Source organism: Chelonoidis abingdonii, chromosome 5, assembly GCF_003597395.2.
Source record: "Chelonoidis abingdonii isolate Lonesome George chromosome 5, CheloAbing_2.0, whole genome shotgun sequence".
Lineage (NCBI taxonomy): Eukaryota > Metazoa > Chordata > Testudines > Testudinidae > Chelonoidis > Chelonoidis abingdonii.
This window is the reverse complement of record NC_133773.1, coordinates 120922897-120946782: the sequence shown is the minus strand read 5'-3', so window position 1 is coordinate 120946782 and position 23886 is coordinate 120922897. Positions and strand designations below refer to the sequence as shown.

At 38.9% G+C, this 23886-nt stretch overlaps 1 protein-coding gene across 14 annotated transcripts in view; it reads right to left on the bottom strand.

Annotated features, from left to right (window-relative positions):
* LOC116831746 (uncharacterized) overlaps positions 1 to 23886 on the bottom strand; it is a 33227-nt gene that overhangs the window by 5364 nt on the left and 3977 nt on the right. For 6 of the 14 annotated variants that reach the window (XR_004375284.2, XR_004375283.2, XR_004375285.2 and 3 more), the window contains exons 3-12: positions 20581 to 20672; positions 18266 to 18399; positions 17849 to 17928; positions 17191 to 17314; positions 16975 to 17101; positions 15660 to 15718; positions 12512 to 12620; positions 10128 to 10319; positions 6841 to 6932; positions 5643 to 5772 (exon numbers count right to left, since the gene is read on the bottom strand). Coding sequence is in view for 11 of the 14 variants with exons in the window: in XM_032791981.2 (XP_032647872.1) it covers positions 5643 to 5772; positions 6841 to 6932; positions 10128 to 10319; positions 12512 to 12620; positions 15660 to 15718; positions 16975 to 17101; positions 17191 to 17314; positions 17849 to 17928; positions 18266 to 18399; positions 20581 to 20605 (1072 nt within the window). In the remaining 3 variants the exon portion in view is untranslated. Of the gene's footprint in view, positions 1 to 309; positions 1569 to 5553; positions 5587 to 5642; positions 5773 to 6840; positions 6933 to 10127; positions 10320 to 12511; positions 12621 to 15659; positions 15719 to 16974; positions 17102 to 17190; positions 17315 to 17848; positions 17929 to 18265; positions 18400 to 20580; positions 20673 to 23886 lie in introns of those variants that run through there. The other 8 variants (XM_032791989.2, XM_032791991.2, XM_032791992.2 and 5 more) reach the window with 5 other exon arrangements.

Genomic DNA, 23886 nt, shown 5'->3' with positions numbered 1-23886 from the left:
CGTCCTCTGTCACAAATCCTGGGGGAAGATCTGGAACTAGTATAAATTATCATATCTCCAGCGGATAACAGGTATGACCATTTACACCAGCTGAGGATCTGCCATTTGATATTGGTATCATTTCTGGTCATCGGAGGCAGGACTAGTGCAAAGGAACATCTTACATTTTCATATCTGATACAACAACAAACACTGTACGCTTGTTTGTGCTAAATATTCTGAAGGAAGAAAAAATGCTAAACTTTCATCCCAGATAGGCAAGTGATGCAGATGGAATAGCTAAATCAAATAACCACAATTCCAGCTACATTTTAAAGTACAATCACACATTTTATTTATGCCAGTGACAAGTACAATACTATTTGCAAAACAAATGATTGTAACTTAGTTTTATGCTAAACAAGCATGTTTAAAAAGTTATTAACAACCTGACAACTGGTACATTTTAGATGTTCACTTCTATGCAACTGCAGAGTAGTAACATGGTGCCAGTTTAAAGAGAGGAGCTACTGCTGGATAATGACAGTTAATGAAAATTTGGAATTACAGCAGAGGTAAGCAAAGTAATTTGAATAAGTACTGGAGAAAACTTATTTTCATATGGAAATAATGCTCCCAACTGACAAAAAGGGTGAAAAATTGAGCTGTTCTTTACAAATATAAAAAAGTGTAAAAGATTTAATAACTACAGATGTTTCCATTCAAAGCTCTATGTGAATGTACTGTAACAAAAATAAAAGCCTGTTATGTATTAGTGATCATCTCACTGCCTCAATTTTTTTTGTCTTTGAAATTTTCATATGTAATAAAGCAAACGTATTGTTTGACTGTTTCTGAACTGTCCATGACTTCATATAGCCACTTAACTAGTACAGGGCTGCATAGTCTCACTTTATGCAAAACCCTTATTATAAGTACTTATTAAAAAAAGAAAGATGAGAAGATTCAGACATCAAGTTCAGTTGTGAGCAAAGGAAACCATACATCAAAATATCTCTCAGGCCTTGGCTTTTAGCATATTGTAGTTTCTATCACTAAGAAAGTATCCATAAGGCTAAATCCTGAAGGTAGGGCTCTTTTTGGAGTCAAGGGTCATTTTGCCTGAGTTAAGGATTTTAGTATTTAACTCATAGAATTTAGAAATGGAGGAGGAGACCTATTAGGTTATCTTATCTGAGCCATGGAAGGCAACACAGGATTGTTGCACAAAGAACATTAAGGGGCAGATCTTGTCCTGCTGAAGTCAATGAGAGTTTTCCCATTGATTTCAATGGGGCCTCGATCTCACCCTAAGTATTTTGTTCAGTCTAGTGCCAGGGTCGGCAATCTGAGCTCGATGCTGGTCTGGGGTTCCGGCTGCTGGCCCCCTGCCAGCCTGGGTCCTGGCCCCCTGCCAGCCTGGGATACCAGCTGCTGGCCCCACCTGCTGCTGGTCTGGCGTTCTAGCCACCCAGCCCCCAGCCAGTCAGGGTCTGGGCCTCCGGACCTGCTCAGCCCTCCTGCCAGCCTGGGGTACTGGCAGTCAGCCCACAGCTCTGCTCCTGGCCTGGTTCCAGCGCTCTGCAGCCCTTATCAAAAATTACACTACAATTAGCTTAAAAACTTGAAAACTTAAAAACTTTGTTTGTATATTACAGTAATCGTTAAAACATGTACAATGATAATAAATATATAGGTTTGATAAAACAAAGTAGTTGTACTTATGTGCCTGTGCTTAATTTGTGTTTTCAATGATTTACCTTCTAAAAAAATCTCGCATGTCTCGCACCCCCAGAAAGCGCATCTCGCACCTCAGGGGTGCATGCACCCCAGGTTAAGAACTACTGCACTAAACTGATAAGATCTGCATTTTAATTTAATTTTAAATGAAACTTCTTAAACATTTTAAAAACTCTGTTTACTTTACATACAACAATAGTTTAGTTATATAATATAGACTTATAGAGATCCTCTAAGTATTACTGGCACGCGAAATCTTAAATTAGAGTGAATAAATGAAGACTCGGCACCCCACTTCTGAAAGGCTGCTGACCCCTGGTCTAGTGTCAGGTGACAAGCAACAGGGGTTCTATCAATTCGTCTTTCCTTAAAAGTCCATTTCAAAGTCTAACAGATCTCATTACCAAAAGCTGTTACTTGATATTCACCATAATTTTTCTTTTCCTCAGTCTTATTCGACCAGCTCTAGTTATAACTATTCAGACTATCCTAAAACAATTCTTTCCTTACTTGCTTTTTATACTCTATAAACACTTGTACGTAGTTATCATATATCTCTATTGTCTTAGAATCATGCTATTCCTGTTTAGCTGTCTCATTCTTTCTTCATACATCAATCATTACAGTCTCAAGAATTTTTGTTAATCTTCTCTGGACTTCCTTCTAGTTTACCAGCATCTTGACCTACCTCCAGATAACAGGAGTGATCTCATCATTAGTGCAGAGAGAGGGACTATCATCTCCGTGATACATGATACCACTGCATATATGCAACCCAACATGCAGACTGGCTGTTTTGCTGTTATATTTGCTGGCTGCATTGTTGTGCATTATCAACTTTAGATCTTTTTCTAGCATTACTACTTTCCAAGGGTCTGTCCCCCATTAAGCATATGATGGCTGGATAATTTTTTTCCAGGAGGATTAATTCTTCCAAGATGAACCTTCTATGCTATTCAGTTTTGTGCACTTCTGTTCTCTCTAGGTCAATCTGCATTCTTTATTTGTCCTCAACAAAGACATCCCAAATTCTAGCATGCCAGATTTAAAGGATATTGTGATCTATCACTGAAATAGTTATTGTACAGCTGTGGACCTCACTATTACATGAATACATTGTAATAATTTTGTGTCTATATGGTGTCTGTCTAGCAGTTTTCTAGGTGTTTCATAACACTCAGAAATAAACACCAAAATATTAAAATGTGCACAAAAGCCTTTAGAAAAGAAAACAATCAAGATTCTTGTTCTTGAAGGGAGGAAAAGACTAATATTGTGATATTTGTGCAGGATATCAAGAGCCTCAGAGCAGCAGAGGCAAAAATAAAGGCAGAAACTTTATATGCCAACATACTTCAAAGATGTGCACCTACTAATGGGAGCTGGTACATAGACTGTCAGTGTGATAGATGTGGATATGCAATAATGTTATGAACACTGGTCAATGAGGAGAATTTACTGTACTCTGAGGATATAAAACTTTCCTGTATGAATGCACGGATTTAGCTTAACAGGGGGCTGTGGGAAGAACAAGCAAGAAGGCAGTACACAATGGTCCCAGATAAGCAATCTTGCAGCAAACATCAGGGCATACTTGATAAGACAAGCGCATACTTCAAGTCTCTAGGTTGAAGTGACACAGCTATTTTCCCAGGCTAGGAATCAAATGGGCTACAGTTAAAAAGTTATTTGATTCCTGTGAAGGGCCTGTTGAGTTGCCAAGGCTCTCCAGGGAGAGTCAGTGAATTCTATAGGGAGACCAATTGACAGAGAGAGGCTCTGTGGAAGAGTCCCCAGGTAGAATATGGTTAAACACCTGGTAAGCTAGATGTACGTAGTGAGTTCTATTGTTTTTAAGATGGTCTTCTCTTAACTACTTTTGTTCTAAATAAATGATGCTTTGCTTTAAGGTGGCTTTTGGGTCACTGCTTACCACTGTCACTGTTTCAGAGGCAACAGAATTGTTGACATAAGTTAGACATGTGGAGGGAAACCATGGCTGTGCAACCATCACATGATCCCACTCCAGGAGAGAGGTGATGGCTTGAGGCCTGGGACTTAGTGAGGGGATATGAAAGAAGAAAACCAGGAGGGGTCAGAGATGCAGTTGCCTGGAAACTGTGACAGTCAAATCTCAGTAAGATATGGTGGGATCCAGTCCAGAAGGGTTTTCAATTTTCGTTTCCTTGTGGTAGCTATTCCAGCTTTAATTCAGAACACTTGAGCACAGGAGCATGGCCAGCAAAAGGACTATAACTAATCTGGCTAGCAACAGGGTGAGGTCAGAGAGAATGATGCTTGTCCAACAATGTAAGGACCCTGGACTACAAAATGGAGGAATTAGAACACCCGGTACAGGACGTGAACACCAGATATCAAAAGAATAGAAACATGATGGAATAGCAATCGTGACTGTTATTCAGGTATTGAAGGGTATATGCTGTTCAGGAGAGAAAGAAATAAAATGAGGGTGGTGGAGTTGCATTGTGTATCTATAATGTGGTAGACTGTAAAGAAATAAGAAGAGATTGCATGGGTAAAACAGAATTGTTTTGGATCAAAATAACTTCGGTGAAGGATTGTAGAAGCAGTTCTATAGCAGATTCTTAGGGCTTGATTTGCATATGGACAGAGATCTCTTTAATATTATTAGAGCTATAAATATTACTGGAAACTGTGTCATTACAGGAGACTAACTTTCCAGGTAAATGGGATGACCTGGGTAAATATAGGCCTGTCAGCCTGATATTGATCCTGGGCAAGATAAAGGAGTAGTTGATGCAGGACTCGGTTAATAACAAATGGTAATTAATGCAAATCAACCTGGGTCTGTGGAAAACAGATCTTGTCAAACTAGTTTGATAATCTTTTTGATGAGATTACACAATTGGCTGATAAAGGTAAGTGTTAATGTAAGACTTCTGTAACACGTTTGACTTGGCATCGCATGACATTTTGATTAAAATACAATAATAATATAAAATTAACATGCACAGATTAAGTGTATAAAAGCTGGAATATTATACAGGAGGAACTGAATGATCTGGAGGACTGGGGTTATAGAAGTAAGATGAAATCTTTATAGTATGAAGTGCATGCACTTAGGAACTAATAAGAATTTCAGCTATGTGCTGGGGACTCATCATTGGAAATAAAGGAGGAGAAAGTCCTGGGTATATTAGCTGATCACAGGATGACTATAAGCCAGTAATATGATGCTAACATGAAAGAGACAAAATGTGATCCTAGGATATATCAGGCAAGGTATTTCCAGGAGGAAATAGGAAAGTATTAATATTATTGAGCAAGGCACTTGTAAGATCTCATTTGGAACACAGGGTATAATTTTGGTCAACCATGTTCAAGAAAGTGAATTCAAACTGGAACAGGTGCAGAGAAGGGCTACTAGGATGATCAGGTGAATGAAAGCCCATCTTCCAAAAGGAGACTAAAAGCACTTGGCTTGTTCAGCCTAGCAAGATGAAGGCTGAGAGGGGATATGATCACTCTCTATAAATAAATCAGAGATGTAAACACAGGGAGGGTATTTAATCTTAAGAACAATGTTGGCACAAGAACAAATAGTACATGAGTACATATAGGCGGGAAATTAGAAGTTTTCTAACCTTCAGAGCAATGAAGTTCAGGTACAGCCTTTCAACAGAAGTAATGGGGGCAAACAACCTAACTGAATATAAGATAAAACCTGACAAGTTTATGAATGGAATGTGGTTGCCTGTGTAGCCTAAGTCAGCTGATGTGGGCCAGCTGCAGGTGTTATACTATAGTGATGACATACTGTCAATGACCCAGATGTCCCATGGTCATATTCACAGAAATTATCTCAGAAGATGATTTTAATGGTATCTGTTGAACAATAGTAAAACAAAAGATCAATCACACACATACAAAAAACGACTTACTAGTATCCACTATTTGCAGATGAAACTGGAACAGCATTGGAACCATATTTAAATTTTCAAACTCTTTTTCTAAAGTACCGCTATATGCCTTTATGGATGCAAAATCCATTTCCAACTTCAGCTGCTGATTCTAAAATTGCACAAAAGGTGTTTTAGCTTAAGAATACAACACAGTCTCCTCGCAGCACATGAAAAAAAATGACAAAATAATTTCATTTTTATTCCCAGATTTGAGCATTTGGCCCACAGAACCCATTTACCAAATTGAACTAATCAGATAAATTCAGCATGGTAATGAAAAAGTTATTTGACTTTTGGTTCTATTCACAAGTGTTATTCTGGTAATTTCATCATTTCTCATTTGTACAACAGTGGAATTTGATAGGGGGAGGACAAATTATTTTTTCACTACAAAAGGGGTGAGATTTGCAAACAGAAGAACATGCATATGAATGACAAAAATCAGACAGCACATTGAGCCAGTTGATTAAAACTGAAATACAAATTATTCAAAATTCAAGAAGTTGAGGAGTAATGAACATCGTGGTAAAAATGAGAGACAACTGGGGAGGACGCAATAGAAAAAGAGCAGCAAAGACCTGAGAATTAAAGTGGAGCATGAAAGGAAAGGCCAAAAAGAGACCTGGTATAAATGAGTAACTCCTTGCTTCAGTGGAGTTGACCTGCTGACAACAGGTCTGAATCTGGCTAAATTTAATGCTGGTCACAAAAAATCAAATGCCATATTGGGCCTCAACACTCAAATCGACATGGACACACAAAGCCTTATTCTCAAGTGTCCCATTGAAATCAACAAGACTCCATGTGGGGGTAAAAGTCCATATGCCTGTCTGCAGGATCAGGCCCTTGGAATGCATTAACAGGAGTATTACATGCAAGACAAATAGAGTGGTTATTCTGTTGTACTTGGGCCTCACCAGTTCAGTTCTGGACATTACATAACTCAGAGAATTCAGAGATGAACAACAAGAGTGATATAAAATAACAAGAGCTAGTTTAAACTGCTGTTGCTTCACTGGATTAAATGGAAATGTGCCAATTTACACCAGACCTCGAATGTTTTCAGAGTACAGAAAAACTCACCAGAAAATTCATATAAAGTAGAGTAGGATCACAAAACGAACAGAAATGTTAATGTCTGTGTGTACACTTGGTGTTCAGACATCTGATTATTTACCTTCAGATCCTCCAACTGCTTTTTTAAACTTTCCTGTTCTTCATATGCCTTTGTCAAACTTCTTTTTAGTTCACAAAGTTCAAACTCTTTAACTGTTAAAAATAATTTTCAATTCAGTTTGTAATATTTTCTACATAACTTTGAACAAAAACCATAAAAGAAACAGAACTGAAATTACAGCTAACCCTACCTATACCAAAGCTGCCCACTGAGGGTCAATTTCAAAGTTAGAGGTCTCTACATAATAAAGACATATGACAGCAAAGGCGAACTACTGTACAGTCACAGCATGCCAGATGACTATCAAGGTATTGAAATAAAGACAAAATATGGTTACTCATCTTTTTGTAACTGTTGTTCTTCGAGATGTGTTCCATTACGCTGTAGTGTGTGTGTTGCATGCACGGGTGCATGGGAGTTTTATCTAGAGCTGTATGCATAGGGGCGGCCCCACCCACTCTGTTTCTTGTGCTCCAAAGTGGGAGTATAAAGGGGCAAAGTCACTCCTCCCCTACTTCAGTTCCTTTGCACCCAGAATCAATGGTAGACTCTGATGCATCAGGGAAGGAGGGTGAGTCGTGTAATCGTATGCAACACATCTCAAAGAACAGGCAACTGTTTGTTCTTCTTTGAGTGCCTGCATGTATCCACACTGTAGGTGACTGCCAAGCTGTTACCTTGGGGGAGGGTGTGGGGGGCTCGGAGTCTCAACGTAATAGAGACTGTAGGACTGACTTCCCTATATCTGTATCCTCCTGGGATACAGCAGACATTGCATAATGCCTGGTGAACGTCTGAGTCTAAGACTGTATCACTGCTCTACAGTGATCCATAATTGGGATGTTAGCCACAAATACTGCTGAGGTCAAGTGCATCGTAAGTTTGTCAGGAGGCATTACTCCTTTGACAGCATAACACTTTGTAATGCAGTTGGTGATCCATTACGAGAGACTCTCAGTTGTAACCAGATGACCTCTCATACGTGCTGCATAAGAAATGCAGAGCAGGGCAAACACCCAAAAGGATTTTGTCCTATCCAGGAAGACAGCCAATGCTATGCGGAAACTCTACTTGTCCTTATGCAGAGGATTATGGGTGGTGATAGAAAGGAACTGGAGTGTATATCTCAATTCCACCATGCTTAGCACCCTCTTGTCTGAGGTGATGGCCTGCCAGGCATGTAGGAAAAGGAACAAACTGCCCCAGAAAGATGGGGACAGACCAATGAGATCCAGGTCAAATAGCATGCCATCTGAGACCTGACAGTAAAAATGACTAATTTGGGGCCTGCAGCTGCCAAGCTGAAGAGTGCAAGGAAGCAGAAGGCATCGTTTTTCTTCTCTGTGACCTTGGTCAGCCTAACAAAAAAGGACAATTTTACAGTTTGAGTTGCTATTGAAGATGGTATCTTGTTTCCTCTGTTATCACCATACAGAGGTCCAAAGATTTCAACACTACTTGAGTCCATTAGTGTATGCAAAGCCTAATCTGTTTTAGATGAGAACAGAGCACATCCCCTGAAAAGAAAATCATCAATTGTTTGTTGCATCTCCCTAGGAATCCTGGAGGACTGCAGACAGGAGAATCTGTGCACAGCCACCACTGTTGCCATGGCCCTAGCTGTAGAATCTGCTGCATTTAAAGAAGTTGTAGAACTGATCAAGAAATGAGGAGTCCCTCTGCAACGAGTGACTGGAGTCTTTTGGTAGTCTGCCAGCAACCCGAGATATTGCCTCCCAGTTTGAAAAATTACACTGTGACAACACAGTGTCATGGCTGGTAATGTGAAATTATAAACTTGCTGTAGAATACATTTTTCTACCAAGCTTTTTGGCATCTTTGTCCTTGAGGGTAGCCTCATCTCTGCCCTGATGGCTCCCCTCACTCACCACAGCCACAACAAGTGACTCTGGTGTGGGATATAAACAGAACTGTTCAAAGCCCTGGAACTGAATCTGATATTTATGTTCTGTTCTTTTGGCCACAACTAGAATAGAGGGAGGGATTTACCAGATGGTTTTGGCCGGCTGCATAATGGCCTAACTTATGGGCAGGGCAACCTCCCTGGTGGGGTGTGATGGAGAATATCAATCAAACAGCCTGAATGCCCATGGAGGCTGCCATCTTCTTGAGGCGCTCCTAACGTACCTTAAAATCATCCAGTACCTGTGAGGATCTTTCTGGTACCAGGACCTCATCTGGTGATGAGCAGGATGCCTGCATGACAGGCAAGGGTGAAAGCTCTCAGCGCTGCTCTTATGGTCCAGAATGGGTTATACTGTTCTGGAATGGGCTGAAAGAAGTCTTGGGCTTGAGGTCCAAAGACTCACTGATACGAACTGTGACTGGTCTCCCAGTACTGGCAGGAGAAGGCCCCCTTCTGCAAGACCTACTTGTATTGGGAAGTGGTGAAGTAGTTCTGGAACCTGGAGGCATCCCCTGGGCATCCAGTAGAGGCATTGAGGGTGCTGTATAGGACTGGCCCCTAGGCACATCTGTCCGAAGCATCCCAATCCCTGGCTAAGATCCTCTCAGAACCCTGTCAGTGAGTGCAGGAATGGGAATGTGAGGAAGCTCTAGACTCTCAGTACCAGAATACCTGAGAGCCTACCTTGGAGTCTGACAAGGAATCAGAGCATTCCAGGAACCAGGAGGGGTCCACAGTGACTAAGGTCTGGATCCACGTTAAGGATGAAATACTGGAGGAAGAACGGATGGCTTCGTAGCCACCAGTAAAGCATGGCATGGAGGAACTGTTACCAGCCCAGAAGATGTAAAGAGTTGGTACCAGGCCCAAAGGTGATGGAACCTGACTAGAGTGTTTCAGTGCCAATGGGGAACTGCACCTAGCCCAGATGACGGTCGTCAGCCTGAAGCAAAGGTGAAGGCAGTATTAACAGCCACAGCATAGCCTCTGGCATAGCTGGAACAGATGTAGTTTGCTGACCTGCAGGAATCAGGGATAACCACTCTGTTGCAGCCAACGAAGTAGCAGTCTCAACAGTCACTGGGAGGGGACAGAATTGACAGCTCAGGTGTATTTATATGAGCGAATACTAGGAAGCAGCGAGGCAAAGGTACAGGACTGACCTTCTGTAGAGGAGTTCCACACTCCACACTTTGAAGAACTAGATACCGATTTCTTCTGAGGCTGAGACTGTTCTGAAGTAATGGGCCTTGAATAATATTGTCCCAGTGATGGGGATCACCTCTGGCTCCGGTTTGATGACACTTAGTATAAAAAAAGACTTCCCTCTGCAACTTACTTTACAGAATATACAACTTACATTTCAGAAGCCTGAAGATAAACTCCTGCAAAAAGCAAAAATCAGATAACGCAAAGTTCTTCTGAGAGGTCAGGCCCCCAAACTGAAACACATCTGTAGAGTCAATTTCTTCTTCTGACTCATCTTTTCCCTCCTTTTCTTCTTGCAGTTTCTGATGTTTAGAGAACTCAGCAGTTTCTTTCTCAAACTCTCCTGGACAAAAAAATAAAATAAATACAACTATGAAACAGGTTTCAAAAATTAACTAATTCTTCTTAAATCAAAAATGTTACAACACATTCCACATTTTTGGAATAACAAAGATTTGCCTGGCTGTAGTTGAAGTTTTTATATGAAGTAAAACTTTTAGATGGTACAGTGGTGAGCACTAAACAGTCACCACATACCAATGGTTACCATGCGACAGCATTGGACATTTCCTTACACGCACAACAGGGAAAAATAGTGAATGATCCTAAATACAATGTTCTGGTAGCTGTTGATATTTTATAGGTGATGTATTCCCCTCACCCCCTTTATTGGTGATTATACCATACCTTCCCCACCTCCCAGAAATAACCTGATATTATATAACATTTATTAGACTAGCAAAACTTTGATGTATAAAAGGGACCTTATGAATTCAAATTGAGCCAGTAATTTACATTTTGTTAAATCATGGAAAAAAAGAGACGATTCCAACACAAAGCTTCTGCAGAATAGCTGGCCTTTCAGCATATGCTATCATCAGATAACCCACCTAAACTATCTAATAGACTGGATTTCAGACCCCATACTCAACAGCACGGTTGTACATGCTGCAGTCAGGTCTCTCAATGGTACCTCTGAAATCAGTGAGCTTTATAGGCTCTGAAGTTCAAAACACACTTTCAGAGTTCATCTTCTAGTATAAACTCGCAAGTATCAGTTAAATATATTTATCAATTGGCAGCAGAAATTTTTTTGTATAATAATTATAATTGGTCTGTCTTGGAAAAACTGCTATAAATATACTTTAATAGTAAAAGAGTACAATATTGTTGATTTTGTATAAATATATATGTATATGGACATATACGAATATCAGGGTTGGAAGGAACCTCAGAAGTCCAACCTCCTGCTCAAAGCAGGACCAATCCCTAAACTGATTATTGCCCCAGCTCCCTAAACGGCCCCCTCACGGATTGAACTCACAACCCTGAGTTTAGCAGGCCAATGCTTAAACCACTGAGCTATCCCTCCCAACCACGAATGTGTACATATGTCACTACTTATTTTTCCCTAGAGGGTTTTGTGATTTTTTTTTTTTATTACTGTAGAACCATTAGCATTATTATCAGAGTTAAGGTTATTTTGTTGCGATGCCATATCCATTTCCTTTTCTTAATAAGAATAATGTATTCATTATGTGAGCTCCTTAAGATTTACAATGTGAAGCAAACAAACAAATAAAAGCAAATACATTAATAAGGAAATGCCTGGGTTTTGAAAGTGATAAGATAGACAAGTGTCCTCTTCACACTTAACACCCTTATCCTTTTAAAATCAAAGTGGTTTTGGTTTTTTGGAACTGCCTACTCATTTTTTTTTTAAATCTTTTATTGTGTGCGTGTGTCACAAAAGGACAAATTTTCCCAATTTTTTAAAGGTGGAAAGACTAGGTCATATCAAACTGAAGGAGTGGACAGTACTAGTCAAGCTATCAGTGGTAGGAAACCAAAATCCCAGTTCTCCGACGAGTACTGAACTCGTAAGAAAATTGTGTCAGAGAAAATGAAACAGATCACTTGGTATGTTTGAAAGGATGGTGAAAATTCTGGAAGAGTAAAGCATGCTCCATCACAAGCAAAAATCAGAGTCTCCGTGCTTTTGTCATTGAAATAACTAATCTATGACAAGGGTCATCACAGAATGAAGTTTTGTGCCTCGTTTTAGAAATAGCAATTTCTTGAACATTTTATTATTCCTTTCCTTGAAAGTTGTCTGATGCATAAGCTGAAGTGCCTATGAATTAGAATTTTGTGAGGTCACTGGGCTACTAGAGGGAAAACAGATTATACAAAATATTAAAAACTCACAAAATTGTTAAGAAAAATGAATCACTAAGTTTTTAATTTCTAAATACACTTAATTATTAAAAAAAATAAAACAAATTCCAGTCAATGAAAAATGTGAAAGCGTAATGATTTTTCTTTTTTAGTTACAAAGTATATATTTGAGAAAAATCAGTCTTATAATGGGACACCGATTATATTAACTATGAAAACCCTATATGCTCTAAGAGCCAGCTATTTAATACACTAGATTTGTGAACCACCTTATATTAGTACCATTACTAGTTGATAGTCTGTTTGAATTGCAAGCTAGCTTGACTAGCATACCATTGAAAATCATTTTAACACTACCTGTTAAATTCTGTAAGTGTTGCTTTCCCATAAGGTGTTCTTTCTTGTTATGAAAAGAACTGAAAAACTGGTTACATGTCCGACAATACAAGTCATTGCTTTCATCTCTCTGTTTTGATGAAAGAGGCAGAATAGGGAGAATTAGAAGGATCTCTCACTATCTGCTAAATAATGAGTAATTAAGAAACATTACCTACTGCAAGCAAAAAAATCAAAACAAAACAAAACAAACTCCGAAACCTCCTTTGCTCCTAATACAAACCAAATCTCATCGAGGCATGGGTAACAAAGAGATTTCACAAGACAATGAGAATTATGTAGATTGTTGTTTTTTTTTTGGTTTTGCGGCAAATCCTGACTCCATGAACACAGATAAAGCTCTCCATGGGGACAATGATACTGGTTTAACTGGACTTCACCAAGGGAGCTCCTTTGCCCTGTCACTCTGGGGATATTCGAGGCTGCAGTGGGTGGAAGTAGAGGCTGGAGAATCCACTGCTATTCAAGTCTTTTAGTCCCCCTCCAATGGGCTTCCACCCCCCAAAGCAGCTCTGTTGTCTGGGGTGCAGGATTCCATCCACTTTTTCTCATGGGAGATCATCAGTACTGAGATAAGTTACTTGGGCTCTGCAGAGGATTTGGGCCTAAGTGGTTTTATTTTTTCCTTTAAGGAAGTGCTGAAATGTGCAATAATGTCAAAGGAGAGCACTATTATTGTCTTCTTGTTTACTGGTCAAGGCCCTAAACTGATAACAAATAAATGTGCTGTAATGAGGGTTAGAAGTCACTAAAACAGAAGGTGGGTCACTATAAAACACATAAACTAGGTGTAAAGTGCCACCATGGGAAAAAGATGCTTACAGTTATCCAGATGTATGGTGCAGTATTAGTGCTGAGGCACGTACAGTGAATGAAATAAGAAAAATTGGGCTGCCATAATAGAGAAATGCAGCCAAGAGAGGTTCCTTTAAGTGGGACAGAATAACATGCACAGTAAAACAACTGAATAAGATAGTCCAAGTAAAGAGTCAATTTGATCCTGTGGAGAGAGATTGGCACTATGAGGCCATGTCTATACGACGCGCCGTATCGGCGCGTTACAATCGATTGCTCGGGGATCGATATATCGCGTCTCATCTAGACGCGATATATCGATCCCTGAGCGCGCTTACATCGATTCCGGAACTCCACCAAAACCAACGGAGTTCCGGAATCGACATGGCGAGCCGCGCACATCGATCCCGCGCGGTGAAGACGGGTGAGGACATCGATTTTAGATAATCGATTTCAGCTACGCTATTCTCGTAGCTGAAATTGCGTATCTAAAATCGATTTTCGCGCTTCGTGTAGACCTGGCCTGAGTAAGGAGAAATGGTTTCTACTCCCAGCTCTTCAGCTAACTTGATAGCCTGCCTCAGGTCACACACTTAATCATCCTCTGGCACTGTTTCTTTATTGGAAAATATGTAGAGTAAAACTACTTACCCATCTCTGTAAAGTGACTTATAAGCCATTATTAGTAGTACATTTGAAAAATAATTGGGTATATTCAATAGAGCAATTACTTTCCATAATTTTTTGTCACAGCTTTATGTTCAAGTGAATGCAGATTTCAAATTGCCACAATTCCAAGTAAAATAATTTGGCTTTGCTTTTTTTTTAAATCAGACAAGGAATTATATGCAACCCTGATTCATGCACTGAGCATCGTCCATCCTGTGCACTGAATGAGGAAGAATCCTGATGGGAAAATTAATATATGATCATTTAGTTAAAGATTAATCATAATTAGGGCTTCTATTTTTCAGGGTTTAATAATTTTATTTTTAGCAATTTTATGCAAATGTCCAAAAACTGCAGTTTTTCGGGGCTCTCTTTATATATACTGTATTGAATAATGTAAATTATATACGTTACTTACTATGGTAGAAGATACTAGTATGAGTAATCCCTTTGTAAATGTTCCATAGTGCCCTTTAACGTAGCACTATTTCAAACAGCACTACATTAAAGTGCACTAAGGAACATTTAGGCTACGTCTAGACTGCACATCACTTGTGGCAGCGTGTTGTAAATGTGTTGCTAACTGCTGTACTGAAATGCAGGCTGTATCCACACTGTGGCATGTAGCTACACATCAGTGAAAGGCTCTGGTAGGGAAAGGCTCCAGCAGTGGGGGACACACTGCTAAAATAGCAGTGATGACGACAGAGGCAATGAGAGGGTAAAGAGAGTGTTGTATAGGGAACATAGCCACAGGGTTCAGGCATGCCTTCCCTTGCTTATGTAGTGCCTCACCATCTATACAGCTATTTATATCTGTGCCAGGGGAGCATGTAGCGGATGTACTCTACACACTACCAAAACAAGTGTGCAGTGTAGATGTACCTTCAGTGTGCACCAACAGGGTCTACACAGAACAATTAATGCACAGCACATTAGTGCACTTTAGAAACTGCATCCCTGTAATAAACAATTACTGGTCCACATGGACAAGTCATTACAGTAGAACCTCAGAGTTGCAAACACCTTGGGAATGGAGGTTGTTCATAACCCTGAACAAAACATTATGGTGGTTCTTTCAAAAATTTACAACTAAACATTGACTTAATACAGCTTTGAAACTTTACTATGCAGAAGAAAAATGCTGCTTTCCCTTAATTTTTTTAGTAGTTTACGTTTAACACAGTATTGTATTTTCTTTTTCTTTTTTTTTGGTCTCTGCTGCCTGATTGTGTACTTCTGGTTCCCAGTGAGGTGTGTGGTTGAGTAGTCAGTTTGTAACTCTTGTGTTTATAACTCTGAGGTTCTACTGTAGACAAAAATAGCCATTTCTGCTGTTCATTGAATAAACACCAATTTCATTTTGTTTTTTATATTGGCAGAGTTAAAATCAAAATTCAGAAGCCCTAATCATAAGGAGTGCACACAAGGAGGTAACAATAAGGTTGCAAAGACAATCTTAATTCTGGCCTTTCCTAAATTTTGAGTACTTGACTTTGTGATGTTAACATTTTTTTACAATAGTTTTTGTGTGAGTACAACACTGTATGTCATTATTAAAATAAACTAGCTGACATTAACTAGTTAAAACTTATCAACTTTGTCCCTCCCACCCTCACCTCAAATACAGTTTCAATGTACTTACATCTATTGTTGACAAAGCAAGAGCTTCATTCTCAGATCTACTTCCTATAGATATTGTTCCTGATGGAAAAACCAAGTTCTATTATTTTAACTGTAATACAGAGAACAAGTTAAGCAACTTGGGGGAGGGGACTTTCAGCTAATAACTGGTCTAGTGGTCCCCAGGTTTTGCCACATATATTAGTGGGAATCTTAAGGGGACCATTTTTAAGGGTTAGATTTTTAAGCACATTAAAATGAAAAAGCACCAAACTAGCATAAGATCTACACAAAAGTGTATTTTTTTTAATGACACCTCTCTGAATCTTCATAAATAGCTATGTGCCCTCTCTATCATTTTCTTCCTGCAGAGGGTTTGAAAGGAAGTGTCCAAGATTCTCTCTCACAACTCCCTAGCAAAATCTTAAACATAGCATGACATTCCTTTAACAAAGATTTTTTTTCTTTTAATTGCTTAGGTCACATCATTGCCGAAATAGTGTACTGAACTGCTCCCAGCAGAAAGAAGCTTGCTGTGTTAACTGCAAAGATAACTACCAAAATTACTGTACAATGCAATGCAAGCAATAATGAAAATGAAGTGCCAGTCTTTTTCAAGAGCTCTTTGCACGGGCAACAGAAACTTGAAGTACGGTAATTCTATTTAGCAATGGGTATTTACTGATATAATACCCACAGTTCTAATCTGAATTACAGAATACAGGGTCAAGGAGTTGTAAACTTGAATTACAGGATCTGCTGTAAGCACTGCAGTGCATAATTGAAAAAGAATAGGCACAACCTGGGCAAATTTAGGGTGTAAAGAAAGACAATAACTAACAATTCAGCCCCTTTCCCCTCTCTTGTACGAAGAGGTGCATTGTTTTAGCAATCCAATATTTATTTCCTTTCTTCACTTTATTCCATGGAGTGTCAGTTTCTAAAAGTACATTCAGCCTTAAAGGGCAAGCAAGGAGGCAGACAGTAAGCCTAATAAAAATAATTAAAAGGCAAATCAGATAAAATGTAGACACTAAAGCACCTTTTTATTAATCTACCATATCACATATACTTGCGTAAACAATCATTGCCAAATATTTCTTCAACTGAGACCTTCAACATATCCACAAAATAGCTCTGCTTTCCTTCAATTTTAAGGCTTAATAATTATGATACTCTAATTAATAGTTTGACAGAATTAAAAAACTGTAATAAGAGTGCGATGTTTTCAAAACTGGGGTCTTCCAGAACTCTCTTCCTAGCAATTTTAGTTAGGGTATGAATGGAATATTCCTTCATTTCTTTAAAATAATTTACATGGTTGTGCTTTAACTTACCACACAGAGTCTTCACTTTGTGAACTGCTCTTCTCTCTAAGAAAGCTTGATAGGCTTCAGAGTCTTGATAGGCTTTCAATTCTTTCATATATCTTTGCTTATCCTTTTCTGATTCTTTAATATATTTCTGCAAAAGAAATACAATACTTGCTATAATATACCTTTTCTAGTTCGCAGCCTCTTTTAATGCTATAAGATGATAATGAAAAGGCTTACTTGCTTTTCTGCTTGAGAAAGTTGAGACCATTCAGCAGCCAGCATCTTGGTTATTTCAGTAAAAGGCAAATCTGGATGTTTGGCCTTCGTTTTAATTCTCTGCTCATTCAAGAATATTACATACCTAATACCAACAGTAGGCAATATATCAACAATTAACGATACATAAACTAGTAAGACTCATTTGTGCTACATATATATTGAAATATATATGTGAAATATTGCCTGGTAGTTAATCCTTTATAAAGTTAGGGAACTGCTGGTTATACATCTCCCACATGGCTAAGTGAACCCTCCCTCAAATCACTTTAAAGAAAAATTCCCCTGTGGGTACACAAATCTGTATTAACCTATAGATTGCAAGGACACGTGACTGCTCAACCTACAATACATTCCCTTTAGCCATTTCACTGCATCCCTGCAGTTTTTTATTGGTGGGATTAATAAAAGGTACCCATCAAAACGCAGTTTGGGGATTTCTAACATTTCCAAGCTATAAATATTTAATTGACTTCAGAGGCTGTTCCCAAAGCCTTTAGCATTCTCTACATCTCTACAGTTCAGAGCCCCAAGTTGCTTTAATATTCTGCATACAAGAGAGTATATTAAGAGAACAGTAAATTATCTGAACACCATAATGTTATTATCACACACTTACCCTGTTGTAGGGGCACGAGGAGCTGAAAATTCCTTTGGAGGTTTCCTTTTCTTCCCTTTAGGCCAGCCACCTTTTCTTTTCTGGGGAGGTAAAATACTTGGGACTACACTGCCTTTCATCTGCAAGTCTCAAAGCAAAGTTTCACTTCGTGAAGTTAGGACTCCCATTTAGTGAACTATTATATATACAGAGCAGTTACACGGGAACCTTCACTATACCGTCTTCACATTACTACTATTTAAAATTGCATGAAGTACAATTACGGTTATTAGAACGTTATGACCCTGTATGAGGTCTTTATGCTTAAAGTACAGCTTGATTCCCTTCCATTAATAGTCACTTAACAACATATACTAGTGGCTGTGACCAAATTATATGAAGTTTGTCCAGTCCTGTGTTGTTACTCTGAACATGTACCTTTGGTTCACTGGAAGCTTGTTCCTTTATGTCCAGATGTCCTGTTAATACAATGTGTTGCAGTGCGTGAGATGGCAGATTACAAGGGTACCCACGAAGTATCTGACTTCCTGAAGGTATTCCTCTGACTCCTCCTGGAGAAAAAAAGGGCTGTGATGTCATTAAAGTAATAAAAAAATAAAAAAAAATCAGCCTACAGATATCGATATTTGGAAAAAAAAATCTACTGACTCCTGTACTTTAATTAGGCTATCCACAGCTCAGTCATGGGTTTGAGAAATTTGTGGGCTGATTTTATTTTTAAGGGTGCCTCTGGTAAGAATGGACTAAAAAAAAATGCCCTATCTAACCTTTTATTCTGATCTTCCATAATGGTCTATTAAATCCTGTTCTCATAGGATCTTGGTGCAACTATGCTGCAATCACTGTAAAGAGGGTAGAATAGTGGTGGCAGTCACATGGTATTTCATCAAGGTGTAGCCTTTTATGTAAGATGAATTTCATTATTAATCATGTTTTATGCTATTCTTAAATGTTTGCACTATAAGTGGAAATAAAAATGTGAACATGACACTGAACAGTGCATAATATGATGCTTCTTCCAAATATTAGGGCTAAGTGATTAAAAAAATTAATCGCAATTAATCACATTGTTAAACAATAAAATACCATCTATTTAAATATTTTCGGATGTTGTCTACATTTTCAAATATATTGATTTCAATTACAACACAGAATACAGAGTGTACAGTGCTCACTTTATTTTTTATTTGCATGGTAAAAAACAAAAGAAATAGTGTTTTTCAACTCATCAAATACAAGTACTGTTGTGCAATCTCTGTCATGAAAATTGAACTTACAAATGTAGAATGATGTACAAATACATTATCACTGACAAAGCAGGGGCAGCTCTAGACATTTTGCCGCCCCAAGCACGGAGGGTCTGCTGGTCCCGTGGCCTGCGGGAAGACCACCGAAGCCGCGGGACCAGCGGACCCTCCGCAGGCAAGCCGCCGAAGGCACCCTGCCTGCTGCCCTCGCGGCGACCGGCAGAACGCCCCCAGTGGCTTATCGTCCCAGGCACACGCTTGGAGCGCTGGTGCCTGGAGCCACCCCTGGACAAAGGGTACTAATAGGGTACTTGTCTGACCTCGGACCAATTCCGTCAGTCCCCTGGCCACCTGAAGTGAAGGTGACCCAACCCAAGGGCTCCTTCTGGGGAAAGAGATGTTCTCTTGCTGGAGAGTGGAAGCCATAATAGGAAGAGGGTTGAATGTTGGAGAAGAGACCATAGCAGTCTATTATTCACCTCCCATCTCTCTTTAATCCCCCAAACGAACTGCTCCTGGTGAGGGACAGTGGGACTGAAGCCTTCCCTCCCACATTTCAACATGGACTAAGTTTCCAATGGTAGATCCAGTAATTAGGGAACAGGGAAAGGCAGCTTTTTTGGGGGGTGCTCTCTCCTATTTTTATGCACAGTTTGATTCTTCTCCCTGCCCCTGCAGCTCCAAATAAGACTGATTCTACCAGACTCCCCCCACCACTCGTAAGACAAGGTGAATCCTACAGGAGGCAACCCCCCAACCTTCCCCAAAATGACACACACCTTAATTGACTGCCAGGGCAACAGCAGATTTCTTTTTTTTAAATCCTTGTAATAAAATAGCTCGTTTCATTGTGCATATTGGCACAAATCTTCAGGCAATACACCACAAAACTGAACTATTTCTATTCTTGGGCACTATTTTATTGCTATGGCCTTTGGAGATGATCCATGTTTGTATTATACATTGATTGCATGTAAACTCAACTATCTAGCAATGTTATACTGTATTTCTAGAACATCTTCATGCTATATGTAACTAACTAAAAATCCTGTGTTTATCACATACTTTCAAAATATGCATTCCTTCTTCATTTTTACTATGATCTATGCAACATGGGCAATACAGTGCACAATCAAGACTCCAAAACATCTTATTTTAGACAATGACTCTGAGAAGCTCAGCTATTCAACTTATTGATGCAGACAAGGTCTCTTTTCAGTCTCCACGGGGTATCAGACGCAGTTTCAAAAGCCATAAAGTTTATAATATGCATCACTGAAAGGCTGTTCATCAACAGTAAACCTAAGCCACACTGCAGTGTTAGCATGGGAGATAAAATATTGTAATCGTGAAAGTGAGTTGCCTTATACAAAGTCAGAAGTAATAAGACAAAGATAAACTAAACTGCACTTTTATTATCAATTGTATTACAAGCATTTAAGACAGACAAGTAGTGTAAAAAATGTATCAAAAGTCACACAGTACCTTCTGTTTGTTGTTCCAACTCCATAGCTAGTTTTATCTATCCTATATATGACAAGGCATCTCTATTGGCATTTGCAGCAATACACAGAATTCTGTGGGGAAAAGATATTTCTTATGCATTATAGCTTTAATACACATTTACTGTTACTGTACAAAGCTGCATGTTAGTGTGGAATTTTATAAAAATGCTTGCACTCCCTTTGAAGTCAGTAGAAACAAAACTAAGACAAAGCAGAGTGCTTTTAAAAATCCCAGATATCAATTATTAGCCTGCTCGGACACTAAGAACTCACCTATGCTAATCTTTTTTATACTGGTGTATTTGGATGTAGCTGCATAGGAGAAAACCTCTAGTGTAGACAAGCTCTGACCACAGAAATATATATCAAAATAGCATATATTCAGTGATAGATACAGAGACAAGGGACATAAGCCAAATTCTCCTATCATTTAATCCCATGCAACTCCCACTGGCTCCAACAGAGTTTTATTGGTGTAACAGAAGAGAATTTGACCCCAAGCCCTTCATTCCAAGCCTGATCTTGCCACATGTTAAACATGCACATCTCCCTCTGATGTCAGTACTTCCTAGATTAAGACCTCAGTGATGTTTTTTGAACTGCAATCTTTAGTAACTACTGAACGCTAGGAGCAAAAAATAAAAAAGAGTGCTTGATATGACAAGAATGAAGACCTGATGGTAAAAATTTAGCAAACATGCTGTTGATTTCAGCCATCAGAACAAGCACATCTGTTTAAACATTTTCAGCAGCAGTACCTAAAATGGTCATTAAACATTGGGATTAGTTAGATTTTTTTAGGATATTATTTTTGTCTTTCTTTCTTGGCATCCAGAATTTTTATTTTATTTTTTAAAAGGAGAGTGATTTTTCAAATTGCCCACATAAAGAAGAGATCTATGTTGGAGAGACCCCAGTCTTAGGACAAAGGTAGAGGTCCATCCAACATAACAGTCCCTAAAAAGAGGGAATGGGGCAAAAACTGGTGTTTATTTTCTCCTGTCTTAGAGACCCAGTTCAGCAGCCTTTCTCTAGCAGAACTCTAAATAGCTGAGTGGTGCATTATGTATTAAAATAAGATCGAGTGAGCCACAGATACAAGTCCCTGGGGATTTTCTTCTTAAACAGCAAAGTAGTCTCTATTTTTACCTCTGTAATCCCTGACCTCTTTTTATTACAGCTAATCATCTAAACATACAGATCTATGTTCAAGAGAGCCATGTATGTGGCATTAGAAATCAGTCGTCATAGGATGCTTAAAAGCTGTATCTTTGACCCAGCTATTGCTCCTCCTCAGCAATGGATTAATATAACTCTTCACTGGTTTTCCCTTCAGTTTACCATGTATCATTTCCAAATGCTTCATTCCACTATTGGGCAGCCTGGCCACTAAATTTTTATATATGTTAACATAACTATCAATTTTATGTGATTCAACAATGTGCAAAGATGTGGTTTGTCAGACTTTGCCTAACTCAGCTGTTCTATGTACATAGTACGTGAGAATTTTTAGGCACTGTATTTTGCAAAGCATTCTTCTTCAATTAAAAAATGTGATTCCGCAGATATTGTTATCAGAAGTTCACATATCACGGATAACCTGCTTGCTTCAGAACAACTCCCTCCAGGCACTGACCTCAAACAAAAACAATGTGTACTCTAAATCGAGCAAAAGTCAGGGTAGACAAGACTGGTGACAATGTGACTAAGCAGGAGATGAGGAAGGAAAGCCTAGCCAAATCTTTGAACAGTGCCTGATGCAGTGCCCTCTGTCCTAAAGAACTATCTGAGCTAAGTGATAACATCAACTCGTGGCCATGTTTTTGGAGCAACAAGGGATGATGACGATGGGGAAAATATATACAAATATATTTAAACACAGGGAAGCTAAAATTGTATAGCTCTGTTAATATTGACTTCAACCTACAATGATTAAAGCTACATTTGGGAAACATTTTAGTTCTTAACTGTATTTAGATTGCTTTGATCGTTTAGTACCTTGTAAATGTTCTTTATTTGAAATGAATACTCAAGTAAAGTGCTGTTTTTAATATAACACACATACACCAACCTATGGCACATTAAGTCAGTGGACTGAGTGAAAAGGAAGTGTATCTTTATAGCTGTACATCCTAGATAGATAGAGAGTATAATTTCACCCATAAAATAGTATTTTTACTATTAAAACAAAGATTTGGTTCCAACAAATTATGCATTCACTCCACCCACACAAAGCACAAGCATTTAGGCTCTAGGCAAGTGAAATGTGAGGTAGAAACACAGCCTCCAATGTAAGAGTGCAGAGTGCTCACCGTCACCACTCCATTCTACGAGCTGCTGCCCCTCTGCACCAGCTGTGTGGGGTGCTTGGTGCAGCTGTGCCCCCAGCCTGCCCTAAGGTGACCTCCCACACCTGCCTAAGCAGAATTGGTACAGAGAATCTTCCCTTGGCGTTCAAAGGGCTCACAGGCACCCCACGTGCAAATATGGACCTGGTCATTTGCCTGGGCAATCCCTATCCTATCCCTGTCAGCCTGCCTCAGCGGGGGTTTCACTCTGTGTTATTACTTTGTAATTAATAATTTTCCGACTATATTTTAAAAAAGTGAATACATAAAAATATACTGCAGGTTTCAGGACCCTCTAGCAACTACTAGTTGAGCTACTGTGAACCTCTCATATTGAAATAAAGGTCTTGCAATCAGCCTTCACAGAAAAAAAAAAAAAGTCATTCACATATGTGAATTACCCAAATGACCAACTCGTATTATCTTAAAGTGGATAATTATATTCTGCCTCCCTTAAGTTTCCCCTAGGAATAGTTTGTTCTTCGTTTCCTGTCCTGAACAGTTATAATATTCATTGTCAAGCTGTGAGAAGTTTTAAATATGGCAATACATTATACACAATTGTTGCAGTGTTTCTGTGTACTATTAAACAGTTGCCTGCAGGTGGCTGCATTTCAGTGGTGGCTGAAAACCATAAAATATAAAGCTAAAGTCTGTTTTTGGACCTGTGCATCTGACTTTCAATTAACATAATAAATAAATAAATGAGAGCTTTCTAAATTCACAAGTTGAGGATTTGATCCATTTTTTATAAATCAGTTTGGAAACATCTTTGGGATCCTTCTTCATGAAGGACGGTATGTAAGTTTAAGTTGTAATTATTCAGAGCTGAACTTCTTTAAGAACTTCTTACAACTTGACTTTCAATAGAGAGTGAGGGCCGGTAGATTTTAAAAAATGTTTTTGTGTCAGGCCAATTTTCAATTGTAGCAGTTCAT